This window comes from Malurus melanocephalus, unplaced genomic scaffold (genome assembly GCF_030028575.1).
Source record: "Malurus melanocephalus ecotype Western Australia unplaced genomic scaffold, MMel_1.1 scaffold_110, whole genome shotgun sequence".
NCBI classification, from domain to species: domain Eukaryota; kingdom Metazoa; phylum Chordata; class Aves; order Passeriformes; family Maluridae; genus Malurus; species Malurus melanocephalus.
In genome coordinates, this window is record NW_026623342.1 from 142,405 (window position 1) to 167,749 (window position 25,345).

Below are 25,345 nucleotides of genomic sequence, written 5' to 3' on the forward strand. Positions count from 1 at the left end.
CTGGCAGTCCTGGAGGGTGCTGCACCATGAGMAAGGACATTCATGGCCTCCAGTGAAAGCAAAACTCAGAATTTGCTCTGTGCAAATATTTCCTGYAGTTTTATGGGTCATCTGATACCTCACATACATTGCCACTGGAAATGAGGACCAAATTAAACAATGTATATGTGGGATGTGTATGAGAACTGAAAGCATTCAGAAATAGCAATTTGCCCTTAGCATTCATCATTATATTTTCGTGGCTGGAGAAAGAGAGAATTTTTTTTCTCTGATRGAGGTACATGATTACTGTGGTGGATTGATGCCTGTTATAAACTATTTGTTTTCTTAATAACTCTGCYCCAGTAAGGAATGTGCATAAGGTATGAGACCATCAGTATTTTAATAGCCAAGAAAAATCCAAAGGAGACCTGATACTCAGGATTRAGAACTGATAGTCACAAATTGTTGACTGGAATTATGTGAGGTCTGCTGTGCTAGGCTCAGTGCTGAGATGCTATTCAGACTATTTAAACACAGAGATGAAGGTAGTGACAGTAAATGTAARTARAAAATAGAATTTAAGGGGACAGTAYATTAATTAAGCCCATCAAAACATTACCTATCAGTAATTACTAGAGTAATAATATTTAAATGATTGAATTTGCACTGAATCRTAGATTGATAAATTACTGTAAGATTAGCACCTTCCAGGAAAAAAAATCTGAGAAAATAAAAATTAGTTAATTCAGACAGGAATGTTTTCCTTGAAATACTGCCACTTTAAATATTTTGAGGACAAATACATTATAAATTGTGTCAAATACAGTTCTAGATCAAAAGAGTATTGTAAYCAGATAGTGTTGTCTAATATCCATCAAGATGATGTTGGGGATACATCCAGTTTCCCAAGAGACGCAAAGSCATGTTGATCTCTCTTGGTTTCAGACGAAAAGAAAAACAAAACAGTCCTATTGGAACAGTGAAAATAAACAAGAAAGGGTCTTGCACAGGAAAAGAAATAATAGAAGCTTTCAAGTGCTTAAGTTGRCAACCATACTGGCTCTGCCTTTTGGGTTTCCAGCTCTCTGATCAGTCTGAAAAACCTTTAAATCTTGGCAGTGCAAAAAAACCACCTAAGTATCATCAATCAATAAGGATCAAGGGAGAAAATATGAAAGTATCCAATGGATTTACAGCTGAAGTTTCAAAAGCAAAGGAAAGCAGAGTTATAGCAGCTTCAGCCACATTAATCTGAAAGTACCAGCTTGCMAGATAAAAGCTCAGGAGTGAAACCYCCTAATAGGTAGGGCACTGCATCTTACCGCAAAGTGCCCCTTTTCTATAAACAAATTATTGATTATAAAAATATACTTTGTGTGAGGAAAACAAAGATACAGAATTTGATTGGTGAWTGTAAAGGAAAAAATTATCTGGGAGCTAAGGAATGTTCATATATCCTGGGAAATACTGAGTGCTCTAATACCGAGTTGCTAGTTTACACTGTAGACAAGAGGTGTGGGCTAAAGAATATTTTGCAATTTTGTATTCTCTAGATGAAGCTATTATTGTGAAAAAGGGCAATAAATGTTWAAAATAAGATATTGATTCTCTAGAGAGGGTTTAGGACAGGTACAATAAAATGTACAGATAGTGTAAGAACAGGCTGAGAGGTCAYTGGGGAGAGAACAGTCATACAGAGAAGCCATGCAAGGCGAGGGTCTTTTTGATGTGTTTCTGTTTTGTTTGGKTTTTTWRCTCTGCAYATAATTTAGCAGCTGAAAAATAAGAASACAACACTGAGGCCACGCTCCTCAGAGAGATCCAGGTTCTGAACTGACTGATCTCTGAGCACTCTCTCCCTTGGGACTGGAGCAGCTGGGCTAGGTGCTGCCCACAGCATGGGGACACAACTCCTGTGCCACTGCTTAGACATCACAAAGTGGCACATCCTGTCATTATGTCTAAAGAGCATTTTGATTAAGCTTTACAGCGATTTCAATCACATTTTGGAGACATGAGGGACTTACCGGCAGGAAGCCTTCTGAGTGGAATAAATGAATTCACATTTTCCATGTATACAGTAACCATTGAAGCTTTCTGAACAAGGTATGTGGTTTCCAATGTAAATGTCTTCTCTTTGATCACTGGCGTCTTGAAAAGAAATATACATAAACAATTATACATGGCTCTGTGATGTTAATTAAAAACTCTCAACCACAAATAGCATATCCTTAAAAACTTGCAGTGAATAAAGGAATAGAGAATAATAAAGCAGAGGCTTAAGGGTGAAGTTTCAGAGGCACCTACAGAGATTTGCTAGAATGTACTACACTGGAAAATGATCCTCAGAGATGTCGAAATATGTTTTTTTTAATATCAGGTTTCTCAAAAAGGAGAAAAGTGCTCATGACAGAAACAAACCAAAGCAGGAAGATCAGCAGAAGATTTGTCAGTGGCAATGGGGYAAAGAGCTAATACATAGATACAAAGAGCTCTCTCCCATGTGTAAATAGATGAAAAAAAAAAMCCTCTAAAAAGGATTAGAAAGATGCTGAACCACATTTTATGATTACTGGGTAGAAAAACCACTTGATACAGCCTAGATCTGATCGGTACCACTGGTTAAAGCTGAAATCAAACAGAGTGTACAGAGTACACTTCAGTAGCAGTCTTCCTCAGAGAAACACTTTTATGGAGGGAAAACTCAAAAATATCAAAATGTGTTTCAAATACCCGTTCCTTTGGGAAGTGTGCTGGTTTTGGCTCTGATGGAGTTAGACTCCTTCACAGCAGCTGATGGAGTACTGTGGTTTAGATTTCTGGCTGAAATGGTACTGGCAACACACCGCTGTTTTGGCTGCTGCTGAAGGGACTTCAGCATCAAAACTTCCTCTGCTTCTCCCTCTGCTTCTCCCCTCAGCAAGAAGATTGGGATTGGGTAAGGGCCTGGGAGGGAGCACAGCCAGGAGAGCTGACCCAAACTGACCAAAGGGATGTCCCAGACCATATGACAGCATGCTCAGCAATAGAAACCTACAGTTTTGGTATTTCCAAGGTGGCAGTTGCTCAAAGACTGGCTGGACAACAGTCTGCTGATGTGACATTGTAAATGACAGCTTTTGCATCACTTGTTTTTTTTTTCTCTTTTCTTTTCCCTTTCACTTCTTAAACTGCCTTTAGCTTGACCAATGAGTTTTTCTCATGGGCTTTCCTGATTCTTTCTTCCAGAATCCAGGAGGAAGCTGGGATAGAGCACTGAGAGCACTTTGTTGTCTGGGTCAGTCCAGCACAGGAAGACAGTCCCTTCTGCCCCCACATCTTTTCATGCTTCTGTTGTGTTACCAAAACTATCCAAAGCTGTGTTCATTTGCAAACATTTTTCCCCAAAATTTTTTTGGTAAAAAAACTCCTCAGCACAGAAATTGGTATTTGGTAAGTGAGCTTCTCTGAAGAGCAGTGATCTTAAAATGTGGGTGTGATTATGGAATTGTGTTCACTTCCACAGCAACAGACTACAGCTTCACCAATAAAAGATTATAAAGCAAAAGGTAGTGTGAAGAAGAAATCTCTTATACAATTGCAGATATTTGAAATAACACCAGCAAGAAAGAGAATGTGTTTACCCAAGTTGCAAAAAGAGATATGCTGCTGTTTTAGTTTTTTCCTGAAAATGTTTGGAATATTTTTTAATTTGTTTCCGGAGAAAAAAACCCAACCATCTATTAGAGTTTTTAGATATAAGGAAGCCTGTTGATTCAGRATATGTTTTGAAGATACAGAAGATTTGACACAAGGGAAGAACTTTGACTAATACTGACAATGTGTCCACMCCTGCACTGATGGAATAGACATTGGTGTCACGACATGTCTAAGAGGAGAAGAGTGGTGATGTCTCATCCCAAAACTATCGTCTCCCTCCCCCTCTAAGCATTTAATTAYTGTCATATCTGGTCCCAATCAAAGCTTGTAATGAGCTACAGACAATTATATGAGGATGTTCAGAGAGCTGCACCTTATCTGGTTTTAATACATATATACTGATACAGAATGGAAGGCTCAGGGGAAAATTGAAAAGTGCATCCCCTGAAAAGTGGCCAGACAGACACAAATCAGAGGCAAAGCTYATATTGAGCAAGGAGATGTTAAATGCAGGAGGTGATTCCTAGTGTAAAACAGACATTTACCCCCGTTTTGACAGGAATCAATTTTTAATCAGAGAGACCTGCTAGAGTGCTTCAGAGCTTCAAAGTGAAAGATTTAACTGGTGTAGGAGCCTTGAAAGAGTGACTGGATCTGGGAGTTCAAATACTTCACCAGAAGGAACAGTCATGCTTAAAGACTGAAACCCTGATGCTCATCTTGGTAWAACAAAACCACCATCCAGCAGAATCTGGGAAGAGAGACTTTCCTAAAGTAACTTGAGGTGGCCACTTGCACTGCAGGAGGAGTCTGTCACAGTTCTAAAAACTAAAAGGTATTTTCCATTCAGAGAACAGGGTTTAAGAAGAGTAACTCACAGGAACTGAAAGAAAAAGCAAACAGGTAGGAGTGGGGATTGYTCTCTTATCCTGGAAGAGAAAAAGCAATTCAAAGAAGGCCACTTCAGGCTTTCACTGTCTAAAGAGACCTGACTACTACATTAAAAAATTTCAAAACCTTTTTTCATGAGGCATATTCTCTCCATGCACATCATTTCCTGAATGTGAGACTGTACAAGCCATACACATTAATAATAATAATAATAATAATTATATACAATAGTTTTTCCAATAACTAGATTTCAAGGGCAATTTGCATGCAATGAATAAAAGGCTGTTACCTCTTTGGAATAGGAACTGAAAGTGGTGTTTCATTACATTACATAATAAGATGTATATTGCATTTGGTGCCTTTTATACCTTCATAATGTAAGTGAAAATTGACATTAAATCACTCCAACTGGTACATCATATGCAGAGAAAATAAGAGAATTTGTGAAAAGAGGAAAATATGWGAAGCTTTTTAGCACTGAATGACTTTTCAAGAAGAACACAAGGCATGTTGAAAGCCATGGTGGAAAGGTTTTACCCAGGGAAGTCATGGGAGTGCAAAACAAGGATAATGATGGAAAAAACTGAAGACCAGAGCTCACAGAGAAGGGACCAAACCCCTGCAACAAAACCTGCATTAAGACCAGCACTGAGGAAAAAGAACAGTTTTGTTCATTTGTCATTCCTTCCTGTGCAGAATAGAAGCACCCATTTTCAGACTGAATTCTCTTTTCAGGGAAGTTTTCTTCCTCCCTTCCACCTGAATTAGAGGTGTCACCACAAGACTGAAGAGGTTATTGCAACCTTCAGACTACTGCCCACTCCTGCTCTTTCGTGTGGCTGCTAGTGATGATGCAGCAACAAAAAGTCTGAGGTCAATCAAATGAGATTTCAGCCTTGGGGACAATGCTAAAAAATGTGGGAACACAGGTGGTGTTTCCCTTCAATCCTCCCAATAATGAGGGGAGACTTGAAAGAAACAGGCAAGCCCAGGATATCAATACTTGGCTCTGGGACTGGTGTTTCCACCTAAACCTTGGGGTTTTAGGGCATGGAAGAGACTTTGAGACACATGGTATGCTGGGGCCTGATGGAACCAAAATGTCCTGAGGGGTAAAATGACTTCTTGGGTGGCAGGACTGATGGAGAGGGCTTTAAACTAGAATAGATGGGGAAGAGGATACGTACAACACTGCATAGGTAAGGGACAGGTTGTGAGGGCATCACCTGTGGGTAGCAAGTGGGAACACTTGCACTGTTCCTGGGAGCATGGAGAGCTCAGGAGTACATTTGAAATGTTTGAACACCAACACAGTATGAGAACCAAACAGGATGAACTGGAAGCACTGGTCAGCTCCCAGAGCTGCGATATCACAGGTATTTGCGTAACTTGGTAAAATGAGTCCCACAACTGGAGCGTTGAGATGGAGGCCTACAGGCTGCTCAGGAGCGACAGGCTGGGCAGACAAGTTGGAAATGTCATGCTATTTGTCAGGAATAGGTTTGATTGTACACCACTTACAGTTAGTGCTCRTGTGATTGAGASCCTCTGGGTGAGGGCTACAGGGATGGAAAACAAGGAGTTGTGGTGGTGGATGTCTGCCATGGAGCACCCAGCCAGGATGTAAGCACTGATGACTTATTCTATAAGCAATTATGAGAAATTTCTGGATTGCTAGCCCTTGTCCTTATGTCAGATTTTTAACTTCCCAGACATCAGCTGGGAATATAATACAGCTGTGATGAGCAGGAYTTGGAAATTCTTGACATTTGTAGGCAAAAATAACTTCTTGTCAGAGGTACACAGTGATCCAAGCCCTCCTAGGGTTGCTATTTGAGAATGGAGGACTCACAGGGGATGTAATTGTAGGTGCCTGTCCTGGCCACTGTGATCCTGAATGGTTGAGTTTAATGGCTGAGCTTTCAGTGCAATAAGAAAAAGGACACCAGAGTGGTGATGCTGGCCTTGAGCAGAAAAAAAAAAAACAAAAAACCTTTAAGCTATTCATGAAGCTATTTAGAAGATTATCCTGGCAAACTACTTTTGAGGGGTCCACGAGTACTGGTCAGTTTTTAAGAAGCACCATAAGGAAGCACAGGAGCAGACAATTCCACTGCATTGCAAGTCAAGCAAATGGGGCAGAAGAGCTGCTTGACTGAACAGGGAACTCTTTGTGGGGCTCAAGGGGAAAGATAATTTGTATGGTCACTGGAAGCGAGGTCAGGCTTCACAGGAAGARTACAGAGCTGTGGTCTGTRTGAGCAGGGAGAAGACACAAAAAGCCAAAGCTCATGTAGAACTGAATCTGGCCAGTGTTGTGTAAGATAACAAGAAGGGGTTTTTCAAGTGTGTTATTAGCGACAGGAGGTCTAAAGAAAGCGTTGGAGTGGTACTCGATGTGTATGATCATCTGAATAGCAGGGATGAAGAAAAAGTTGAGGCATTAAAGGTCATTAAAAGGTAAAGTAAGGTTCATCAAAAGGTAAGGTAGGTGAAAYATTTTCAACCAATTCTGCACATAGTTTACTGAAAACATTTTAAAACAACCTAAGAAATATAGAATAATCCATTTTTTCCAGAAGTTAACAGAAAAGATGGAATCGTGGCAGGGATGCTTGTGCTATGTGATTTCATTAGGAATCACAGCTTGGTGTTTTCCAGTAAAGTCATTTTTGTAGCACTTGGAGGGAGCYGAATCCTGTGGCCACTGCCCAGGGTACTGAGCAAACGTGAATCCTGGAGGAAAACAGCAGRCAAAACTGACAAACCACACATCTTCCTGCCAGCCTGGCAACACGCTGTAAGAAAGAAGCTGTTCACAGCTCTGTCTCAGTTACASGAGTCAAAGCTGTAAGGCAGACTAGAAGGGACTTGCATGCTCTGTTTCCTCRTCCTGTGAAGCCATAACCAAAAAGCACAAAGTCTGCACCGTACCTTTCACTTCTGGCCGGTACTGCATGCCATCATCTTTCTTTCCAACTGCATTTGTGTCATCTGTTTCTAGGCGATAAATACACGTGGTTAGCTATTAGGAAAGGATATTTTCCAGACCACTACATGTGCACCATTGATAAGCCAAAATARTATTCAAAGAAGTATTTTTAACTGCAGTGAAACTGGACAAACTCCCACAATGTTCCTCCCACACAGCCAGGTTGGTATCACACCTGGTCAGTAACCCTGGTGTCCAGACCAACACACGGCACACCTCAAGCTGTAGGTGTTGAACTCAAAACTCTTCTGTGGCATGGACCTCGGTAATTTTGGTGACAGTCTGTTTTGGTGATGGAACTGTCCAAATTACAGATTTAGATGTAACTGGCAAAGAGCTGGTGGAAAGCTGTTGCACCCATGAGAAAATCCTAACCGCACACTCCCAAAACTGAAGGGTTATGGACATGATTAGCTAAAAGGCAGTAGACAGATGGCTTCAGTGGACCATTCCAACACTGGAAAAGGAAATTCTAGAACCATTTAGGTTGGAAAAGACCCTTAAGATTAATGGAACAATGTCTGTACCCAACCAGGGCCCAACTCGACTCACCCTGGAAGCACATTTTACTGCCCATAGGAGCAAGAGGGAACATTTCCCAGAAATCCATATTCCTTCTGTGCTCCTACTTCTTACCACATGCTCATGTAAGAACTGTTGGACTATTGCTTAGATTTTTCCAAGCTATTTTCCTGTCTTTCCAAGTGACAGCAACCAAAGAAAGATAATGTAAACACAACACTATGTGTGTGGGGAACTCAAAACTCCAGGTGATGAGTTCACTGATTACTGGATCAGTGAATTCTGACCAAAAATGGAAAAGGGAAAGCTCCACCAAGCCAGATTATGTCAGAATTTGCATTTACCAAAACACCAAAATTAATCCTACCTGTGCAGTGCCCGAGGTGCCTGATGTCGATCTGCTCTTGCCTCAGACACGACGCTTCTCTGACAAAGCAGGGATTGTTATAGGAACTTCCATCAGAAGCACACACGGGATTAAAACTGTATCCACTGCAGTCTATATTGCATACACACCTGGTAATTGAAACATACAGCAAAATCAAGTTGACATCCAGCAAACAAAAATTAAGTCATGTTAAGTCCTAAGTAAACACCAGCTTATACACCAGCACTAGGAGGGGACAGTGTGCTACATGGGATGCTGAAGGTCATTGGCATCTCAGGCTTCCTAGCAGAGTGTACAAAATTATAAAAAGATGCTTCAGTGTGTTTTTCAATAATGTATTGATGTTTCTTGTTGTTTTACTATGATACCAATCTCATGGAATACACCTGAAAATTGGTAACGCATTACTAGGAAGATTCACTACATGAATATACCCATTTGTGGTGTTTCTTCTCTAGCATGAACAAACCCAAAAGAATATTCTACTTTTTTAAGGTCAGGATCCTTGAGGGGGAAAACAAAAAGGACTCCCTTTTCTGTTAGGCAATAGTAGTTCTATTTCAAAGGCTGTGTGGACTCAATATGCTTGGTTAACTGTGTCATTTCAGCAAAACTTTACTGTTGAAAGTTAACAGTATGTTGCATTTAAAACAATTTGAATTATTTCATATTACATCCCATTAACATTTTGGTTGTTTATGAGGAATCATTTTCCACATGATTTGCACGTTGTAAAATGAAAGCAGGAAAAATAAAGACATATTGTGTGTAGCYGTTTCCTAACTACACAAAGGTAGGRCAGCCAAAGACTCAGATAGGGCTRTRACTTACCTGCTYGTGTATAGATTCTTTTGTAGCCCCAACAAAAATTCCTGAAGTTTTACATATTTGAATGGCCCAGGAAAACTTTCCAACTTTCCAAGCCCCACACCCCCTGATTATTTTAATCAATATTCTGCATTCTAACTGAACTTCTATTTTTGAATGAAAGTTTTGGTGTATGTTCCACATTGCYCTGCAAGCTTATCTCCACCTTTGCAAAGGGAAAAATAAGGCATGTGGCTGCGAATGAGGGGGAGGACAAGGTGGGTGCCATGTCCAGCTCTCAGTCAAGCTCCTCCAGATGTCTTGAGTGTGAGAAGAGCCATTCTGCATCTTCTGAGAAGGTGGCAGTGGGGACAAAGTGCTCTCCTTTCCAGAAAGCCCTAAAGGGGGCACATGGTCTGACTGACAGGAGTTACCACTAGCTTTATCTTGATTCTTGTAAGTCACAGGATGGGGAAAAAATGTCCAAGCTACTTACTTATCAGGTTTTTTATGTTCTGTCCCACTGTTCTAAATAAAATGAAACTATTAAACAGATGTATGTATGCCTCAAGCCAGTAAGAAATCTTGCAGCCAAATTCTATACTGCAGAAACACTGAAGATGGCCAGCTTACTTTTCTCTCTTCCTTTTGTTCCTTGAGCACRTTTTGTTGCTTAATTTAAATATGCTAATTTTGCAGGTAATTTTTCATGCCTGTGAACTTTAGATTGTTGCTAGACAGAAGAACATCTCTAGCACAAACAGGGTTTTAAATGCACCTACTGACAGTGAAAAACCACCCCAGTAATGAGTCTCTGCACCTCCTAGGGACCTGCCTCCAAGTACTAATGAAGCCTCTAAATATCAATATGATGAAYACAAGATAATCTTTCTTGCTAGAAATGGTAATGGTTGTAAACCCTAGAACTGGGATGGAAATACTATTTTGTTTACGTGCTCCTACATGATGTTAAGACTAATAAGRGGTTTATTAGGATTTACTACATACAAATAAAAGGCTCACGGCTCAGCAGTTTTATGTGTATTTATTGACATAAACTAGCAGAGAGCTGGTTCTCATTTCTATGATACTGGCTGTGTGCAGACAGATACCTTTGCTCACCCTTAAATCTGTCTGTAGTCACCATCCAGCGTCTGCAGCATCATGATTATGGTTGAATTTTGTCATTCCTGGTGACAAACAAGGTGAGTTTTGARAATATTTTTTTCTTCTTCATGGTGACATTACAGGCTAGAGTTGATAGTGCTTGGAAAGTGTTTATGTTTCCATGCTTTGCTGTGTTTAGATTTAAYATCTAATATTAAATGCTTACTTTCTTAGAGTTGTCAAATGCTTGTTTTGGGAGTGGTTATGAATTCCTGACCCTGTTTTTCTGATCAACAGTCTTGRTGTTATCTCTAACACATCCTCAATGTACTGAAATTTCAGATGTTGCCCCCACTACCACACATATCCAGTTATCTGCTTGGTGCCATTAGCTCCTTCTCTGCCTACAACCATGATGCCAAGTGGTACTTCCAGCCTTCCCCTGGCCAGTTGGTCACTGGTTCCTTGGCAGAGAGGTCTGACATGTAAAAGCAGGTGGTTTAAGTACACTGGGGGTAATGAGTTCTACTGGACTGATGTGCTTAAAAAATTGGAACTCTTATTCCAACACGAGCCTCTGAAGCCTTTCAAGGGGCTGAGAGGGAAAGAGCTGAGGTGAGGAYGTGGCTTGGGTGGAAGGCTCTGGAGGGAGAAGAGCCTCCACAGATGCAGTAGGGGCGAAGAGAGGGAGCCAGGAGCACATGTTAGAAACCTGCACTCATCAGAGACTCTGCACAGGGTGCAGTGAATTTGCCCTTGCTTATTGACAGTTTCCACCACACCAAAAATACAGTCAGGACTGTGGGAGGTGTCAAATCGTGAGATGGGAGCAGTGACATATGGGRAGTGATGCTCTTGACAGAAAACATGAAAGGAAAGTTGTTTTTAAGTGTTCAGTGTTTGTGAAGGAAGGTAAGACCATGGGAGAGCCAGCTGTTGCTCTGAAGCTGCACATCAAACACACAGAAACGGGAGCTGAGTCCCTGTGAGAGGACAGGGACAGCACACACTGGAACAGAAGAGCAGCTCAGGAAAGTACCAGAAGATCCACCAATAAACCCACTAGGAAACACTGAAAATATACTATATCCTGAAATCAGAGAGCTACAGAGACCAGACAATAGCTTGGTACTGAGACGACAGAAAATCCAACTGCTTGAGGGAAGCCAAGTSCCCCCACCATCCAGTTTGGGAGGTAAAGCCAGGCAGAAGTGAAAGCTCAAGGCTACAAAACACAGCCCACAGATCTGAACCATGACACAGACCATACAAGAAGCACACAAAGTATGTGAGAAGACACAGCAGATGGTGATAATGAGCTAAAAGCGGAGTCTTAAAGGGCAAAAATCTTATCAGAGGCCTTTGAAGGCAAGAGAACCTGTAAGTGGGGACATGGATTGCAGGCTTTGTTTTCCTTCACTGCTAAGACTGAAACTGAACACAAAATTGCAGTCCTACACTGTAATTTGTTCCCTGAAAAGCCTCTCTCCTGCTGGGGAGAGAGCATGAAGAGAGCAAAAGGACAATGCAGAGAGCTGCTTACAAAGGCAGGACAGGAAAAACTTGAGATCATGAAGGGGGAGCAGTGACAATTGGGAGATGCACAAGAGGGGCAYCCAGGAAGAGAATGAACCTTAACTGTAAAATCCAGAAGAGTTAGTCACTTAGAGAAAAGTCACTTAACAGAATTGYGTATTAAGGGCATCTTGAATGTGCTTGATGCTTCATACCAGACAGAAGAGAATGAGTGCTTCAAATTTTTGTTGCAAAAGCCACACTGGAATAAAAGGAATGAGAGCCCTACWAACATTTTTTTTTTCACTATAACCTTCCTATTGTTTTTAACCAAAAGGATTTAAACAGGTAGTTAATGCTCCAAATTGATGTCTTGCTGGAGTAGGTTGCTGCTTAATGTCCTCAACATATCTTTTCTCTCACTTAGCCCAGGAAAGTCAACAGGATATATTCAGACGTTTTCCTGATGTACTAGGGTATACAGAAAAAGTCCCTGAAATTTGTCACCTGTCATCTGACGCCTTAAGAAAAAAGGCACCAGCTTGCTGTGAAAATGTGCTTTTAGAAGTTGCATGCATATCATTCATTAACACCATTAGTTAAACAGAAAAGCATTTGAATTTCAGGAAAGCAAAAAGTGTTATAATTAAGCCAAACAAATTTTCGGGGTGGTTTTAATAAGCAAGGAATGAGGATGTACAACTCATTTTTTAGGGGCTACTAGGTGCAACAAAGAAAACGTGCTAAGTAAAATGAAGTGACAAGCTCAGGCTGTAAGAGCACTTGCTGCTATTAGTAAATTAATTAGATCCCCAGAGATCAGAACACATTTCAAGGCTCCCTTTTGTTTTCAGGCTTCAAGGTGTACGTGGTCTGTTGGAAGTACTGTGTGCTTAAAAACCCTGGAAGGTTCAAAGAAAAGAGAGGAAGAAAAAAGAAAGGAAAAGCCTGACTGACTTGTGGAGCGGGCTTGGCTACTGGGAGAGACTGGCATTTCCAACCAACAGATCAGGCTGCTGCATTTATGGCCACCTAGGATTTGCTCACAAAGGTGTTTTTCTGGCCTGGCTTTGCAGGGAGTGCTGCTACCCCCTCCCAGCAGCTGACAACAGTGAGCTTTCTCAGGTACTCACCAGTTCATTGGCACATCTGCTTACAAATGTAAAATGGAAACACTAGAGTAARACAAAGTGTGTGAAACGCACACAGATGGAGAAGGGTATGCTTGATGGAATACATTTAGGTGAATTGAAATAGCAGGGGTGTTGCAATTGCAGTTAAGAATATAACCATGCCAAATGAAGGATTACCTTTCATTTGATGCTTCTTCCCTTGTGTGCAATTCTTCCCAGATGAAACCTGAACTAAGAAAATCTGGATTTCAAAGTGATTTTTCTACTCATTTGACTAGAGTTGGATCTTCATCAGTTTTTTTGTGTGTTTTTAGAAATCCCTTTATAGCACAAGAGAAGTAGAATTGGATTCTACAAAGCTTTTCTGTGCCCAGCTTGAACACTGTCTTTACTTTTGCCCAGCAATGCAGAACACCCTTTGAATACCATAAACTTCAGCTACTTCCCTACATTCCCTTTTTTATTTTCATGGCATGGCTCTCTTTGACCACTGTAGAAACTGGGTGTTTAGCTGCAGTGAGCTTCTCACAGCGTACGTGGTGAACTGGTGTTTGCTCTCTCAAGGGCAAACCCCTCCCTCCACCCTCCAAATAACAGGAACCTTCAAAATCTTGAAAAGATCTGCTGAAAAGATCACTAAAAATATACATTAAAAAAATAGGCCTAGATTATTATCCAACTAGGATCTATTCAATTTCTTAATAGCCAATATAGTGAAAAGACAATTATGCTGTTCCTCTMATACCAGAATATCCTGCAGCCCAGGTTTTCGTAATTCAGTAATCCCATGACACAATCCTAAATTCCTTGTTTAGGTTGATTTTCTCTGTTGTCTGAATGGTTTGTTTTACACACAAATACTTAGGAATTCTTTTCCTGTTGGATCAGAAAGTTATGAATTGCACTTACGCAGGATTTAGAAACCCTTCCTTATGGATACCTGCGTATGATATCATACCCGAAAAAGTTAACTTTAAAAAAAAAAAAAAGGTTGGTAAATGAGTAAAAAAGTGGTCAAAAGAGGGAAGTACAAACTTGCATGCTGGACTCCAAGTATGTCCCTGGAGGACAAATTATACAGACAAAGCAGAGACTAGGACTTYGAAATGTTCACACTGGCATTTCTAACTGTTAATACTTAGACTGCTGAAACTCKGATTTGGCCTTTGTGAAAACAGACACTATGTAAATTATAGGCCAGTTGAATCTATTGCTGAGGCACCTCTGCTTTCCAAAGCAAATCTCATAAAATGTTAATCTCAAAAGGTCTACTTGGGGATCAGTTGTCAATCTTTCTTGAAAATCTACATTATAAGTCAAAACATATCTTTGACAGCATAGTACACTTATTAAAAAAAAGACCGAATGTGCTCAGAATCTCATTTCCATATTCCATCTGCTAAAAAAATAGCTAAAACTGAGAACACGATAAATTTGAATTTTTACAGTGAGTCTATTTTTAAGTTAATTATTTCCTTATCAAACATAAGAAAAATAAAAATATGGCCACTCAAGTGGGCTTTGACAAGATCGAGGTCTAAAGATTGCAGGACAGCCACAGGACAGATGGTGGGTGGACCAGCAGGGAAGCAACTCTGCAGAAAAAGACCCGAGGGCCCAGGGGAGCAGCAGGCTGGGGGGCTGCATGACAGAGCAAGGGAAGTGACTCTTGTCCTCCATTCAGCACTCATGAGGTCCCATGGAAGCACTTTGACTGTTTTGGACCCCTCCAGTAACAGTGAATAATCTGAGAAACTGGAGGGGCTGCAGTGCAAGCCACAGTGATGGGTGGAGAAATGGAACATGGGCTGTGAGGAATGGCTGGGGACACTGGACCTGCACAGTCTGGAAAAGAGAAGGTTTAGGAGGTGACTCTGGCACCAAGAGCCCAAGAGGGGTTGTTGAAAAGATGACAGTGAGACTCTTAGAGGTGCACAAAGAGGAGTGAAAGACAAGAGTTGCAAAGAGAGGAAATTCTGATAGAGCACAAAGAAATTATTCCTCAAAGCGAGAGGAGCTCAGCCCTTGAACAGATATGCCCAGCTGTCAAATCTTCCTTCATGGAGGTGGTCACAACTCTCCTGGAGAAGTCCTTGAGCTCACATGAATTAATTATTCCTGGCTGCAGTGCAGGCAGGAGCCCAGACCCTCTGGRGATCCTGTCCTTTGTGCACTGATAGGATGATCTGTTTATCTCATAAACAAGCAGTAGCACCAAAAAGAACAATGTATGCCAAGAAAAAACGTGGAGTCTGGATACTCTTGGGGATACCAAGAACAAACCATGCATGTTTGTGACAGTGACTGACAGGATTGGCCCCATCATCTCCAGGTCACCCYGAGCTTTGTGCTGCCGCCTCCATCTCCACTTCTCAACACAACTCCATTTTTAGTCCAAAATTCCAGCAGAAAACACACATCAGCATTCACACTGCCTATGGTTTTGGGCTTCTGACTGCTTTCCCACACAACAGTACAAGTTTACCAACCTTTTGCTACATGTTTCACACCATTATGCACAATATGCTGTCTTTTCAATAAAGAGGAGGAAGCTTCTGGCCAGAGAGACAATTTGGTGGCCAGAGGAGAAAGGCAGGCACTGACTGAATGCTGTCAGGCAGCAGCTTTTCCCATGGCTTACACAACCTGTTTCAGTTTTGTTGCTAAATGGGGAAAAAATCCCAGCCAACCCATGTGAATCCTGTTGTTTGCATCCTGTTGACTCAGAGCTACMAAAAAATCACTGTTCAGACAATATGACATGCTATGTGTTTATGCAATTTAAGATTAGTGCATCCACATGGGATTGTCTGAGCCCTTGAAAAGACCATGAACTAACAGCTCTTTAAAATACTTGCAAGTTGTATAAGAAAAGAAGAAAAATATGGAGAAAGTTATTTCTGTGGTGCTTTCTCAGCCTGATTCCTTTCTGAGTTTAGATAAACCAATAATAATATGGAATACAAATTTTCAAAGTGTGCTGTTTATGATGACCCTCTCCTCGGACTCTATTTCTGTGTCTCAACCACTCCACTTAGAAGCAATGTTGTAATTTTTCCTAGAGGCAGTGGAAATTATAAAGCTGTTTACATTTTTGCATTTTTTTACTATGCATTGTTACAACTTCTGGTTTWGGCAGATAACATTTCTGTGAAATCAAACAAAATTAAGATAAAGATCTAAAACCCTGTGCAAAGCCCGATTTCTTCAAACTGTGTGTGATCTGGTGTAATAAAAGCACATGTACCATTTTTGATCAAGAGATAGCCATAATGCTTTAACAGCATGCATAAAAATGAAGAATCTGTAACTTTTTCAAAGGGCAAAATACAATTTAAGAGCAACAAAAAATTAACATCACGKACTCATAATATGGAGTGTATCTCGGGTCTGTACAACTGATCTTTAAATTTGCTTTCTAAAAGCACCAAAATTTGATAATTACAYAGATTCACAGATTAATTTAGGAGATGTGTAGAGGTCATCTCATCCCAGTCCCGGTTCGAAGTTGGTCCCAAGGCTGTGTCTGATCAAGTTCAGACCATCTCCATGGAAATGCCATACACAGTGTTCAAGTGTCCAACCACCCTCACGGTGGAAACATTTTCCATTATGACAACCCAAAATTTACCACACTTTGACACGTGTCTATTGCCCCTCACAATATCACTGCGCAGCTCTAAGAAAGGACCTGCTAAGACACCAGCAAGTTCAACTCTGAAAAGTCTGGAAATGTCGAGTGGTATTGCTCCTGCTGCTCTGTTGTGAGGACCACCCTGCAGTTTTCACTGAAAGTATCAGGYGCCACCATTTTTTACACAGAACCCCCACAGCTTTACAGACCCAAAAGACAAACCATGTTCTTCAGGTAATAAAATTCTCTTTAGCAGATTTTTTCATTTTTGAGAGAAAATTTGCCTATTCTGCTCCCCAGGCTGTTGTGGCTCACCTCTTGGCCAGTCCTGGAATTCCTCATTAATGCCAGCTCGTTTGCCTCAAACCACTCAACTTGTGGTGGCATGTGTGGCATCCTTTCCACCAATTCACTAAACATTTTATYCATAAATTAATTTCCTTATTGATAAGGGAGGAGTTCAGATACTATTTTGCTTTTCAAGAGCAGTAGGAGCAAAATTACATGATGTTTGTGTGGTGTCAGACTGCATGGCATGGAAAAGAGGCTGAAAAAAAACATAATTGTATATTTACTGTATATCTTATGCCATATGAATATGGCTTGAGATTATCTACTAAACATTTGGGGACAGTTCAGCTAACTCATCCAGTTAMTATCCTGCAGGGAAATTCTCTTTAAATGCATTCTCTAATCACAGGGAACACTACTTTAAGCGTCTTAACAATACAAGGTACAAGCAAGGGCTGTCCGGGCCTAAGAAGTTTATTTGAATGGAACTAAATGTACATTTTGTTTGTGGTTCAGCAGACATTCATCACACTATCCAAAAAAGTTCCAATGGCCGTTCTCATGTCCTAAAAAGGAAAATCAAAACAGAATACTTCTATGAAATTAGGGTGTTTTGTGATTTGCTAGAATTAGGGGTGATGGTGTTTCTAATCCAGTGCAAATTTGAATTAAATGATAATTCAGACCAGCAATGACTATATAAGTCTAGTGAAAGACTTGTACTGCCAATAACTTTATATTTCATGATACAATTTTATGATGWCAAAATCCACACTGAAACACAGCAAGATAGACAATAAAAATTAGATGTAACAAACAGTTGTAAGGGGTGCTCTACTAAAGTTTTCCAAACAGATTTCAATCCCATCATGTTTCTCCCAAGTAAACAAGTGCTTTGATTTCAGGAAAAAAAAGACAACCAACTCTTATATTCTACTTTAGAAAGTTTGTGACTTGCTATGTGAGTTGTCAAAATCAACCTTGTGGAGGCAATCTGTKATAACAGAGCCTGATTTATCTATGTCCAAACAGTGAATATTACTGAAGCCTGTTTAAATGGTCAAAGGTACTGGGGAAAAAATTATATTAAATTCTTATATAGAATTGAAAAATATTATCAAATGAATTACAGATAACCTATATGGGAATCTTTTCTAACTGCTGAGTATTTCTGACATAAAAGTTTTTATTTCCACTTATTTTTTAAATGAGGAGCAATTAAAGAAATCTTAGAGGCAAAAGAGCACTCCCTGCCTGTTGTCAAGAAGCGAGAGCCTGGTTTCATTTTATATGAGCAGGAYGTAGGGAATAAATCTCCCACTCCTCAGTTTTATCCTAATTTTCCTGCAGATACTATATGGCTGCAGGAATGCCAGCTCTACAAGTGCACAAAGACTAGGMAAACTTTTACTGAAGCTGAAAGCTTCAGGATTTATTTTCTGAAGCCAWAAGCACATCTCAGTACATATAACAAACATATATAAATATATATCTCATCTATACCGTCTTTCCAGTTATAAATGAAGTAGGCCAAGGCAATATTGCAGAAGATTATTAGTACTACAAAAACCAGTTCTAGCTCATTTGTCACTCTCCTGAAAGGAGCAAGCCTGCCTCAGTACTATGGCATTTAATGAAATGTGAAGTATCATGCTAGTATTCSTGAGCACTATTGCCATCTTGCTTTCCCTTGTATTCTATGATTTAATCTTGARTACATATCTTGAATATTAGTGTTAAGCTGCTTTACTGCCTGAGATGTCTTCATGCTGATATCCTGTAATAAAATCTTGTGCAATTAAGCCATATTTCAACATTAAATGGATTCCAGCTGGAAGACARGAGAAGGGAGAGTAATGTTTTCTCTGATTAGTGATGTTCAAGCACTGTTATTCTGAGATGCTGTTCCCCCTGTGTACACAAAAATGTACCATTTGCAAGTCTCTCAAACACCTCCATGCCCTGTGTGTGCAGCTGTAACCCCAGTAGATGCCAGCAGCCCAGACTCCAGCAAAGCCTATTCCATATTGGTGGCCACTGCCAGGACAAGGGCTGTCGGAAAACAAAACCCTGTCAGCAGATGGGACTTCCTTTAATTCCCTAAAAGCCCCTTAAAGCCACATGGGGATGTCTGAAAAAGCCTTTTSCTTCATGATATCTCTGCCCTTTCTGAGAGCCACACAGAGCCTGGAGAGCCAGGATATAATATAACCAAGAATCTTGAGTGGGAAAATTGGGAGCATCTGCTTCTGCATCATGGATTGTTTGTGAAAGATTCTTTTTTCTTGATAATTTGTTTTGAGCTTTGGTAATAATTAATATATTTCATTCATTTTCCCCTGGGTGCATCTAAGAGATCAAATGTCACAGTGAGTTTGGAAGATCTGACTGGCTCACGTCTCCAGTTCAACTTCATGTTTAGGTACAAGCTTTGCACTGATGGAAATAACTGCCTGCAACACTGAATGAACAAGGAGAACATAGGGAAAAAGGTCTCAGAGTTGAATAATCAGTATTTATTTTGCATTCCTGTTTGGTTTTTGGGTTGTTTTKTTGGCAGGATAAAASAAATCAAGGCCCTTTGTTTGAAAGTAGTAGCTAAAGATTCTCCAGTATAACTCTTGTTTTCTCTCACTACCTTGCATTCTGCAGATAGTTTGTTCTCTACAGACAGGTATCAAACACATTATTATTAGAAGGCACTAAAGCTTCAGTTAGTAAGGACAAACATAGTCAAGCAGATAACCATGTACCTTTTCTTTTCTTGTAACAATTTTTTCCTTTTGTTCAGCGTTATTGTTAAGAAAAACATTACATACCCGACATTTTCTGCATCTTCATCACACTCAGCCCTATATTTGCAAACTCCACATTTTGAGTGTTTTCTCTGAACTTCTGTCCCAGATCCTTCATACTCTGAAAAAAAAAAATAAAAAACAAGCCCAAATCAGAGAGCATGACTTTCAAATTAAGCTCTGTTTTTGCTTACCTAAATCCATTTGCCTTCAGGAATCCTGTCAACATAAAGCTATCGYATGCTGAAGCTATTAACCTTAACAGTGCTCCCTTTTTGAAAGTCAGTCAATTGGAGGTTGGTAGAACTGCACCAGTGATAGAAGAGCATCCCTGAAAACGCTAATGCTTCATTGATTGGCCCTTCCTTTATTCTTATTTCAGTCATTTTTATTTATTCCYGCTCCACCAGGCACATAACTGGCATTGACACGTGTCCCAGTCACATTTACTCTTAATTGCCCTGATAATGTATAAACCCTGGCGCTTTTGATGTCCTTGAATATTAGGTACTGGGGATTTGAATATTATTTTCTGTGGCAGTATTTAATTACAGATATCCTTATGCAAGGTTACTGCTTGCATTTTTTCTCCCTTTTTTGATTCCTGGCTATGAGATTAGACTATGCTCAAATGGAATATATGCCATGGTGCATTTTCCAGATTACTTTGTTTATTTCAACAGGAATAAAGRAAAAAAGTCATCTTAACAAGAAACTGGTAGAAATGCTATGAATCTTATAAAGTAAAATCAAAATCTCAAATATTCTGATCCTAAAAACCTCTACATCAATTTTACTGTTGGCATGGACATCAAAACTCTTCRTAAAGTAAAAGAGAAATAAATTATACTCTTAGTATTTCACTACCATTAGCCACTCATATTTTTGATTTTTAATCTAGTGGTGATGGAGAGCTTGGTATTTGAAAGGAAGGAAAAGAGCCACAGAAATCTGCAGAGGGAGTCGAGATCCACTGAAAGGGTCACAGTATCGTGGTGGTGCACAGCTGATTGCACACTGCTGCTGGATGGACGGAGATCAAAGTGATTCCTTTCCTCATAGCAGCYTCATGTGCTGTAGCAACAGTAAATCAAACACCACCAATGAAACAGCTGCATTTACATTCTTTAAATGTTAACAGGAAGAAGAAATCCACAACAGCTCTTTCCTAATTCCCTGGATCTTGGCTAAAGGGAATATCTCCCTCCAACATGTGGAGTTGTTTCCATGAAGAACAGTGCAGATGAGACCCTCAAACTGACTTCTGTCTAAATAATTGTGTGCATTTTCCAGAGACTGATATATATCAAACAAAATTCCCAYTGTAGAAATTCTATCACCACTCTTATCAAGTTGCAATAGAGGTCATCTGCTTTTATCTTTACAAATGCACATCTGATTGGATTTCTCCTACTTTATAGACACCACATTCCTATGCCTACATTTGGCATTTTAAAGCGYCCTTTAGTGTCAGATTTCACTTTTCCACAACAATAATGATCCCCTAAGGTYTGAATCAGTTAAACAAGTGGCTCTGCTCATGGCTTTCTCTCATGGCATTCCCACTTCCTTTGTTGTTSTTATGACCAGCAAGTTGACACCTTCTGGAGTTACAGGTACAAGAGCTGGACATATTGTTCCAGAAAAGTTGTCATCAAAACCATGTACCATCTGTGACATTCTCCAAACTTCCAACAATCATTACTTTCTGACCATTTTTCTTCAGTGACCATCACATTAACTTTATTATTCACTTTAGTCCCCAGTGGGTCCTTTTCAGGGCCAACAGTCTGTAGGAGAGATGTTTTCYTGACATCAAGGAAAAATTACCTAGATCCTGGACTTGCTACAGATAACTGTCCTCAGATATTAAAATCCTGCCTGCTTAGGCATCCTGTTAGCTCAGTGACCTGCTCTCTGTCATCCACACCAAATCAGTGCTGACTGATTTGCTCACAGGTCACCAGTGGAAGGGGTCACGAGGCCAGGAACAGTCTCTAGAAACACACTCATTTTCTACTGACTCCTTAACATTTAACGATTTATTGATTTGCAGTATTTTTGCACGTTGGATGAGCACTGTGTGGATATTGTGCTCTCTAGTTATTTAGACTCGTATGAGATTAAAGATCACATTTGATTGAGAAAGGTTACGGCTCTGTGGTGGCATGCTTACATAAAATGTTTTGTTGTACAAATGCCTTTCTTGGAAAAATCAGTTCAAAAAAAATGCAATTTTCTCAATAAAGGTTTACCACAAACTCATGGTGACTGACATTAAATATTTTTCCTCCCTTAATTCTGTACTCAGATGTTTTTCCACCTTTTATTTCACTGCTGTGTTTCTCAGAGGTGCCATAATGATAGGCTGTTGCCCTCCAATCATCACACCTATCTTTTCTCAAAATAATTATATATTATTTAACATTATTCTGCTGAAGAAAAAGAGACCAAAAAGTCATCAACAGCCTAGAGAATTCTTTACCACCCATTTTAAAGCTTTCAGGTACAAATCTGGCAGACCTGCTGTCTACAAAACACTTCTTCAACATTTGGTGCTTAATATCCTTCTATGGTGCCACTAGCTTGGAAAACATTTCATCACACCCCRTTTATACCATCTGACTTGACTACAAATGCAACCAGAATGCTTTACTGAGCACTTTTATTGCACTATTAGCATTTCCACTTTGCAATGGAGCAAAAGAACACATATCACACACACACACAATGTACACACCCTTCCACCTGAGCTCTACTTCTGCACCCCGTGAATGCCCCAAAACCAAACTTTGAATTTTCAAAAACAAAGCCTACAACTACTTGTTCATTGTTTTTATATACTAATAGTTGGAAAAGTCCCTCTCTCTCCTTCCCCCCTCCCTAAAATTGTTTTCTCTACCTTTTAAAATCAGGTTTGTTTTCAAAAAAGTGTGACTTTTGTTGTTTTCTTGATTGGAACTCACTGGACCTCACGTATACAGGTCACCTACAATTTTCAGCAGCAACTTTCCCTACTAGCTGCATTATTTTTTAGAAGTAGCAGCATTAGACACTGCATATAACATAAACTGGTCACAGTTTAAGAATTATATTCCCCATTCAGTCCCCAACAAGAATCTCCAGACTGMGTTCTATTCTCTGGTTCCTCTGCTCTCCTCTCCCCTTTGCCCCTGCAGTGGATGGAGYGRTAAATTGGAGGCACAAAAGGTAAAACTCACAGGTTGAGGTCAGAACAGTTTACTGGAAACAGCAATGAGATAAGGAAATTAACAGTAACAGCAACAACATTAATAACAAAAGTACACAGAAGAGTGATTCACATGTCAAAATGCTCACTRCAGAGCCTGACCTGACTGCAGCCAGGCAGCCTCGACCAGAAAAGAGCAATTCTTCCTGGGAAAAGACTACCCTCTGCCCCCAGCAATGATGAGAGGTGGTACAGAATGACTTCTGGGTGCTGGCCATGCCCCCCTCCTGGCTACTGCCAAAATGAACRTTGTCCTGGCTGGAACTAAGACAAGTCCTTCAAGAAAACACAGCTTTTCCCACAAYASAGAGTAGGKGCATATTGCTTTTCAACCTGAATTGGTAGCAGGCCTGTACACCTGTATCCTGTTAAAATATGTTAAACTGTTAATATTTGAGAGCGTGTTTCTCTGGTGTAAATGTCTTCAAATAGGAAATAAACCCATTGACAGATTGCCTCTCCCTTCTTCTTCCTCCCCCACATTTGATTGTTCCCACATAGGTTGTAGGCAATAATTTTAATATTCCAATCAATCAGATCTTCCCAGYAGGTTTCAGTAATAACAATTAGGTCAAAATATGCTCCCAAATGAGCAATTCAAGCTCCTCTTGTTTATTATGCAAGCTTCTAATATTGATGTATAGATGATTACAGAATTTCTTCTTCTTGGTTTTGTTGGTATGTTGATTAATTCTGTTCTTGACATATTAATTTGATGTTGAGTGAAAGCTCATTTTTCCTCTCTTTGCAGCTTCCTTACATGTTTCAGGGCAGCGCCTCATTAATGCTCTGTCCTTCAAAAGAAACATGGCACAGAGACAGGATCAGTGACTCCCAGTTGTCTCTCTGAGCTGCGCTTCCTAACACTTCTCCTCGAGTCATTATTCCTCTGCAGAAGACGGCCAGCTATATCTTAGGAGCTGCAGGGTAGGAGCCTGCCAATGGACAGCAGCTCCAGAGGAATTGGGCAGCAGCAAATTGCTTCCCTCAGCAACTCATTTGTGTGTTCCTACAATGGTAATGTGGCTGGGTTTCTGCTGAGGGCTTTCAATCAGGCTTGAAGCGAGAGCATCCATCTGTGTCAAAGTGAAGCTCGGCGTGCCCTGAGGCACAGCTTGGAAAGGGAGCTGTGCTGTATATCTGTATTTATCGCTGCTCCCAGAGARCGGGGGGAGCTCGTGGAGAGCTGAGACTCCTCAGTAGCCATGTACAGATAGAATCCCTTTGTCTAGGAAAGCCCCTCTGACCAATTCCTGACTGGTTTGGGATCATAACRATTTTTACTGTATCTCATGGGATCAACTGATCTCACAAAGATGTTGGAAAAATGGGAAGGGCCACAAGAAATCCTCTTCTGCTACCCAAACTACAGAAGAACCCCCACCCCATGATCTGACTGTRATTCCCACAGTACAACTAGCAGTGGAAATTGTTCTTCAAATACCACARTCCACAGAACTGCACATTAAGGAGTGCAATTCACCCCAGAGCTTAGTGACTTATCCTACATTCCATTAACTTTTAGGGCAACCTTAATGACGCACTTAGTTAAAAAGGAGATTGTTCCCTTAATTTGAAACAAAGCTGCAAAGTTGCTCTTTTTGCCTGTAAGTATATATTTAAACAAGCACAACACTACTCTTAGCTCCCCCATATTTTTGGCAAGTGATGTCCTGAATGCTCTTGACCAGGCTGCTGGATCATATGCAAAAGCAATATTTGGGAGGGTGGAAGGTCTTTCTCTCCTGTCCAAGCACCCAGCTGGCTCAGAAGCAAAGCCTGGCTTTGTAGAGCAGAGATCTAGACCTGGCTGAAAGATCCTTTCCGTGTGCAGTGCAGACCACACACTGCTGCTTCAAGCATGCTTCAGCAAAGGCACCAGCCTTTGGAATTGGATTTTGCAAGAAGGGGCATTGTTATAGGCTGAACAGGAGGATGCTGGGTCCACTGATGACTGAGGTGTGTGGAGGAGGGGAGTTTGAAGTTTGATTCCGAATGAGAGCCCAGCCAAGGTGATTTGCTTGCCCAGTGATAATGACAATGTGCACACTCATGAGCAAAGGACCTGGGGATGGGCACTGTGAGAGTCCCTACATTGCTACCCTCCTTAGGTGTTAGGGATTTCCCACACCTCAGAGCTGGAGCTGCTGCTTTGCTTCTGTGCATATGGCACTGTGGAAAATAGTGGGAAAAGCTGGCATACTGCAAGACTGCGACAACTTTCACTCTGCAGAAACCTCCAGTTAGAGAACTCGAGTACCCATTCACTCCAGGCCCTGCTTCCTGTGCAGCTAACTCCTCTGTCTCCAAAGTAAGACACAACAGCTCCAGTGTAAGCACCAGGGAAATTAGGCATGGCTAAATGATGGTGAGAAACAGGGGACATGGAAGTCACCAGA

At 40.6% G+C, this 25,345-nt stretch overlaps 1 protein-coding gene across 2 annotated transcripts in view; it reads right to left on the bottom strand.

Moving 5' to 3' along the window:
* TMEFF1 (transmembrane protein with EGF like and two follistatin like domains 1) overlaps window positions 1-25,345 on the bottom strand; it is a 110,603-nt gene that overhangs the window by 5,597 nt on the left and 79,661 nt on the right. The window contains exons 5-8 of one of the 2 annotated variants that reach the window (XM_057369441.1): window positions 19,721-19,817; window positions 8,394-8,542; window positions 7,447-7,506; window positions 2,010-2,133 (exon numbers count right to left, since the gene is read on the bottom strand). In XM_057369441.1, coding sequence (XP_057225424.1) covers window positions 2,010-2,133; window positions 7,447-7,506; window positions 8,394-8,542; window positions 19,721-19,817 — 430 coding nt within the window. Of the gene's footprint in view, window positions 1-2,009; window positions 2,134-7,446; window positions 7,513-8,393; window positions 8,543-19,720; window positions 19,818-25,345 lie in introns of both variants that reach the window. The other variant, XM_057369440.1, reaches the window with a different exon arrangement.